Below are 6,980 nucleotides of genomic sequence, written 5' to 3' on the forward strand. Positions count from 1 at the left end.
CGTACAGTGACAATACAGTTGACAAGCTCTCTTTTAACTAGTGTTACCCTAATTCTACTTCCATCAAGCTCTCTTTCAACTAGTGTTTGGGGAGGATTCGGTGCATAGAATAATTTACCGACTTTATTTTAGCATGCTCCTTTTAGCAATAAATGTCGTTAATAAATGTCGTTATGCAACAACTACGTATAACAGCTAACCACCCGTCCACATTGGCGGCAATAATTGTCTTAAATTAAAGCAATTCATCCATCAACGCCCCCAGGCTGAACACCATTAATTGATTGAGAGGAATTAATCACTTAAGTACGTATGTACCGAAGACCGGAGACACCTCGTGATTATAATAATCCAACGACTTTCACGTGTCACCATTTTGTTTAAAGCTCAGGTTGCTTAATCATTGCAAGTGGTCTAATGGTTCTTGTCTAGTTGTTAGGTATGCTCCTCAACTTAGGTTCGAACCTCTAAGCTGTCAAAGTGACAAAGCACTGTGCTACAATACACAGTTAGAACATTTCACATATTCTGAAGTAGTTTAAATTAGGCCGAAGAAGTCTTTAAGTTCCTCTTAACAAAAAAAAAAAAAACTCAGATAGCTCAAGTGAGAACTTAGCTAAGTAGAATCCTCTCCCCTCCTTTAATGGAGTGGAGCCTTAAAGTTTTTCGTAATAAGTTGGTGCAGTGACAGTTGGATGAGTACTCATCTCTTCACAAGTTCACATGCAGCTAGCTTTACGTCCCTTCTGATAGTACTGTCTCTTCCCATGCAGCCGTACGTCCCTTCTGATCGATCGTATACATAATTATGTGTCTCGTCTCCACATGCAGCTAGCTTTACGTCCCTTCTGATAGTAGTACTGTCTCCTCCCATGCAGCTGTACGCCCCTTCTGATCGATCATATACATAATTATGTGTCTCGTGTTCAAACTGTTTGCAATACTAATATTTCACGTACATCAGATATATTAATCTAACAAATTCATGTTTCATCTAACAAATTGATTCTGTGCCACGTTTGTGTAATCTGTGCTCTCTAGCTCTAGTATATATAGCTGGTTTCAGCTCCTGATTGTACACCGAGGCTATCATTCTAATACAGGCTTTTATTTTCCTCTCCATTTTTCTGTTTTCTCTGTTTTCCTTGAAAACGCTTCCTCTAACCTCATCATCTTTCGTAGAGGCTAGGTACTCTACAATCTTCAATATCATTCAGAATTAAGCGAGTGATAATGGATTTTCTTTCCACTGCTGCACCTACCATAGTAATAATTTTAGCAGTAATTCTTTTACCGGTAATTTTTTGGCCGTTGAAGAACAAGAGATACCCACCTGTTGCCGGAACTATCGTACACCTATTTAAATATCGCTTCAAGCTGCACGATTACTTCACTGAGCTTGCATGCAATTACAAAACATACAGGATAAGTGTCTTGTTCAAATATATAGTTTTCACAGCAGATCCTGCAAATGTTGAATACTTGCTCAAGACGAACTTTGCAAACTATGGCAAGGTATATATGTTATCGAACTGATGGGTTAAATAACCCAATTCTATTTTGATTCATTTTGCATTTTATTTGATTGTTGAATAGTTTTTATTTTTTTATTATTTTTTTAAATATAGTAATGCTACTGATCTAAATTTGGGTTTCAAATGATGATATGACATGTAACATGTTAGGGAATTTTCTTAGATACCCGGGTGTTTGCCATACACCCATTTGTTAAATATTTTGGACCATTAGATTAGTAATACATCCAATGGTCCAAAATATTTAAAATTTGGTAACTTGTTTAACCCTTAGCCAAGTGATTGACAATTACGTTTTTTTTCCTTTCGAAAAAAATAAATAAATAAATAAATAAAAAACCTTCTAACTTAGGCTCAACAAATTACAATTAGTTAAAAAGTCTTTATAACTAATTAATTTTATTATTAGCCAATTAATGTTTGATTAATACAATAATACTTGATTATCAATTGACAATTACATTTTTTTTCCTTATTAAAAACAAAAGCATTCTAACCTAGGCTCACTAAATTAGTATTAGTTAAATAGGTTTTATTACTAATTAATTAATTCTAACTTAGGCTCAACAAATTACAATTAGCTAAATAGTCATTATTACTAATTAATTTATTATTAGCCAATTAATGTTTGATTAATACAATAATACTTGATTATCAATTGACAATTACACAATTGACAATTACATTTTTTTCCTTATTAAAAACAAAAACCTTCTAACCTAGGCTCATGAAATTAGTATTAGTTAAATAGGTTTTATTACTAATTAATTATATCAAAAGTAGTTTCCTTAACCAAATATAATGATTTTTACATGCATTTTACGACAACCACAACCATTAATATAAAAATAAATAATCTTTGTTATAGATGTAGTAACTATTTCACGTACAACTTGTTATTATTGCTTTTTGAACTAAATTACAAATGTTACCACAATGTGTTATCATATAGGTAAACCATTATATTTTGACTAAAACTATGTATGTCCTCATTGGTGTAATGAAGTTCTCCCCTGCGTAATTAAAGTAATATATTGTGTAATTTCCGTCGTTGAAGTTATAATTACTTTCAATTCGATATAATTTACCATAAACTACAACAATTGATATAAAAACGATACTTTTTGTTCTAATTGTAGTAATTACTCCATCTACAACCTATTTATGGACAATTTAACATGTGTCACAACAAATTTATTGTTAGAGTGTAAATCTTCATGTTTTTATCATTAATGAAATTATTACTTCAATGACCATGCATTTTACCATAATTCATGTCAATTGGTGTAAAAGCGGTAATTTTTGTTCTATTTGTAATAATTACTCCACCTAAACTAATGTACTAGTTTATGGACAATTTAATGATAATAAATTTGTAGTCATAAACTCATAATGGTAAATCTTTATGTTTTTATCATTAATGAAATGATTACTACAATGACTACACATTTTACCACGACCCCCAACAATGGATGTAAAAGTGCTCACTTTTGTTCTATTTGTAGTAATTACTTCAAAAACTGCATCATTTACAAGATAATCAATCATCTTACAATTCTGACAACAATTGTGTTGTGAACATTGTAAAATTAATATTAGACCAAAAGATATATAAGTACTCTATATTGTAAAAAGGTTCTCCATTGGATAATTAATGTTCTCTATTTAATAAAAGTTGTTCAACTATGATATTTACATCTTTGACCACTCAATTACAATAACCACAATAAGTGTGGTCATAAGTCGTAATTTTAGTTCTACTAGGTGTAATTTATTATTTTGACAATATATGTTACATGTTTCTGAACAGTATTACATATCAAGATAGAATGTGTTGTTAATATGATAAATTTTATTTTTTAAAATGACATATGTCAACATTTAAGTGGATAACATTTTAACATTACATTAATTTATTAAAAATAATAATAATAAGGGTATGACATACATCAAGGTACCTTAGACGACCCCAACATGTTAGATACAAACCTAATAATTAGATGATCGACAACATATATGTTTTTCCAAATGAAATACTGTTGTGAACAGAAAAACCGATTGGTGGGAACCAAAAAGAATGACGATTAAGAAATAAAGTCTCCAAAATTTTCCTCATGATAGAGTGTCCCAAGTACTTTTGTATTAATTGATCAATAGTCACAGAGCTTGCTAGCTTAGGCTTGACTAATATTGTGTGCATGTCCTTCCTTTCTAACAACGTAATGATCATTGATATGTTATTAATGGGTCTGCCAGCTGAGAAGTAGTGCCTATCTTAACAACCTCAATCTCACCATCTTAATACTTTCCCTGACTGCAAAATATCTTGACGCAGTGGACCTTTTGTTATTCTTGGCAAAAAACCCAGCTACAGCATTGTCACAGTACAATCTAAGAGGCCTCTGAATGGAATCCACAATCTTAATTTCTAAAAGAAAATTTCTTAACCACAGTGTTTGTCCTGTTGCCTCATGAACTGCTATATACTCAGCTTGCATAGTTGATGTAGCTGTCATTGTTTGTTTTACACTTTTCTATGATACTGCGCCCCCAGCCATAAAAAATATAGGCTGAAGTAGACTTTAAATCATCAATATCTGTCTTATAAGATGCATCAGTATAGCCAACCACTTCCAACTCTCGATTTTCGAGTTTTCTATAGGCAATCATATTATCTTTTGTTCTCTGCAAGTATCTTAACACCTTACCAGCTATCCGATGTTCGTGCCCAGGATTAGACTGATATCTAGACAACATTCCCACAGGAAAAGCTATATCAGGCCTTGTACACTCTTGGCAGATCAATGATCATTACGACTTGATTTGTTGCTATCAAGTCCTAATTAAGCGAATTTGGATCGTTCGTGATTTGGTTAAATTAATACAACGATTTTGTAGGGAGAATACGTGCACAGCCTCATATCAGATGTTGTAGGCGACGGGATCTTCTCTGTGGATGGGGAAAAATGGCGGCATCAGAGGAAGACATCAAGCTCTCACTTCTCAACAAAAATACTTAGAGAGTTTAGCAGTGAAATCTTCAAGACCAATGCAGTAAAGCTTGCTGGCATAATTCATGAAGCTGCAACCCGTGACGAATCAATAGAGATGCAAGTGAGTTTGCAAATTTCTTAAATATCACATACTACATATATAGCACTGTACGTTGTTGTTGCTGTGGAAAGTTTTTCTTTTTCTTGAAAATCGATCAATTAATCGATGTTTGTTTTGTTGGAAGGATTTGTTTATGAAATCAACCTTGGATTCAATCGTCAAGATTCTACTTGGTTTCGATCTAGGCACCATGTCGAAAACAAACAATGAAGAAAGTATCCGGTTTTCCAATGCTTTTGACGCTGGAAACGCAGCTTCCCTTTTTCGTGTTGGTGATATCGTGTGGAAGATCAAACGGTTCTTGAACATTGGTACAGAAGCAATGCTAAGAGAACATATGAAAGTGGTGGATCAATTTATATACAAATTAATCAACAAAAAGATTGAAAGACTCCATAATCCAGAAGATGATGATGAGCTACCTGTGAGTTACCTTTCTCAATTTTTCTGTTCTAGATTAAATTAATACAGTATTAGTTGCTTCTATGTTACTGATATGTGAGGTTAAATGACAGCTAAAGAAAAAAGACTTCGTCTCCAGGCTTTTAGAAACTTGTGAAACTGATCCAAAGTACTTGAGAGACATAGTCCTCACTTTTATTGCTGCCGGCAAAGACACAACTGCCTCTGCTCTTTCATGGTTTTTCTATATGATGTGCAAACATCTTGATATACAAGAAAAGATTGCACAGGAAGTTAGAGAAGCAACAGGCCTAAATAATAGTTCAAGCGTTGATGAAGTTGCAGCCAACCTTACTGAAGAGGCGCTTAACAAAATGCAATATCTCCATGCAGCTTTGAATGAGACGCTCAGACTCTATCCCACAGTTCCAATGGTAAATTAACATATTATCTAAATGCCATACATGATTATTTAAATCGTTCTTTACAGTACTTCTTAGTTACTAAGTTTAATGTTGTCATTTGTTTATAGAATGCGAGGATTTGTTTTTCTGATGATGTCTGGCCAGATGGATATAGTATTAAGAAGGGGCAATTGGTGATATTCCAACCTTATTCAATGGGTCGTATGAAGTTTATATGGGGTGACGATGCAGAAGAGTTTCGACCAGAAAGATGGCTGGACGAAAATGGCAATTTTCAGGAAGAAAGCCCTTTTAAATTCCTGGCCTTCAATGTAATTAAGAAAACTAAGCTGTTATTTGCATGATAAAGTCGCTTAATTGTGGGAGTACTGATGGTATTTTTACAATGCAGGCCGGCCCAAGAATTTGTATGGGAAAAGACTATAGTTTTATCCTGATGAAGATCTTTGCTGCGGCGCTTTTAAACAACTACACATTCAAGCTCAGTGACGAGAAAAAAGTTGTCAAATACAAGATGATGGTCACACTCCATATCAATAAAGGCCTTAATGTTCATGCATCTCCAAGAGTTTGAGCGTGGAATAAAGTTATTTTAAATGTTTTGTTTTAAACATCTTTCACCTTCCCATTAGAGTTAATCATTGAAAATAAAGAGGCTAGCCTTTACAATTTCATGTATTGTTCTTGTTTCTTTGATACATCAAACTTATGGTGAATAAGTACTTGTAGTTGATGAGCATTGTCCATTAGTAAATCAAGGTATACGCATCATATATTTTGGGAAGTTGTATTGTAGATTTGTAGTAAAGGCAAATTGCAATATATGCTCTCCTTAGTTATCTTCATATTACATTTTTAAAGGCAAATACGTATGTACCCGGAACAACGCATCAACATATGTGTCATCAAAATGGATGGCGCCCTTTTAAAAAAATTCATTCGAAATCTATATTGCATATTATTTAGAGTTTCAAAATTTAGAATTTTAGACTAGGCATCATTCAAAAAAAATTATTGGACAGCGAGCTTGTGGTATATGAATTGTAGGTTGGCAGTCCAAGCAAGGCTCTTACCTTCTTTTTTTTTTTTTTTTGAAGGGATTTGGAACCCAGTCAAGCTGAGAGGCTCATCTCCACGCCTGACTTATTATATTAAAATTAGAATCATGCATCGAGGGGGACATAGGGCCTTGACCTCGATTACAGTTACATGAGTCCTCATAGAGTACATCCTGAATAATACCAGAAGTTTCCTCTAACCAAACATCATTAAGATAATTTAAACTAGCAAGATGAGCTAATCTATGAGCTGCACCATTTGCTTCACGGAAGACATGACTAATCTGAATTGAGTGTAAAAATGCCAAATAAGACTTACAATCATCGATAATGCGCCCAATCTCATATCGGTCTTCCAAACTTTGAGACAACACTGCAACCATTAGTGAGCAATCACTTTCAAGTTCGAAACCATCCCACCCTTGGTGAATTGCCAAGAGGAGGCC

The 6,980-nt window shown here is 33.7% G+C and overlaps 1 protein-coding gene across 1 annotated transcript; it reads left to right on the forward strand.

Moving 5' to 3' along the window:
• Positions 1–1,068: 1,068 nt before the first annotated feature.
• Positions 1,069–6,215, forward strand: LOC112164494 (cytochrome P450 704C1). The gene is made up of 6 exons (XM_024300740.2): positions 1,069–1,515; positions 4,434–4,649; positions 4,774–5,073; positions 5,165–5,485; positions 5,584–5,787; positions 5,868–6,215. Exons 1-6 carry the CDS (start codon positions 1,234–1,236, stop codon positions 6,048–6,050), a joined length of 1,506 nt encoding a protein of 501 aa, XP_024156508.1. The 5' UTR covers positions 1,069–1,233; the 3' UTR covers positions 6,051–6,215.
• The last annotated feature ends 765 nt before the right edge of the window (positions 6,216–6,980 follow it).

Source organism: Rosa chinensis, chromosome 1 (genome assembly GCF_002994745.2).
Source record: "Rosa chinensis cultivar Old Blush chromosome 1, RchiOBHm-V2, whole genome shotgun sequence".
NCBI classification, from domain to species: domain Eukaryota; kingdom Viridiplantae; phylum Streptophyta; class Magnoliopsida; order Rosales; family Rosaceae; genus Rosa; species Rosa chinensis.

Bases quoted from the DNA above. Each gene is read 5' to 3' on its own strand.
- LOC112164494 (XM_024300740.2), top strand. From the start codon at position 1,234: ATGGATTTTCTTTCCACTGCTGCACCTACCATAGTAATAATTTTAGCA. The intron at 4,650-4,773 runs GTGAGTTTGCAA...TTTTGTTGGAAG, and splicing joins ACGAATCAATAGAGATGCAA to GATTTGTTTATGAAATCAAC. The intron at 5,788-5,867 runs GTAATTAAGAAA...TTTACAATGCAG, and splicing joins TTAAATTCCTGGCCTTCAAT to GCCGGCCCAAGAATTTGTAT.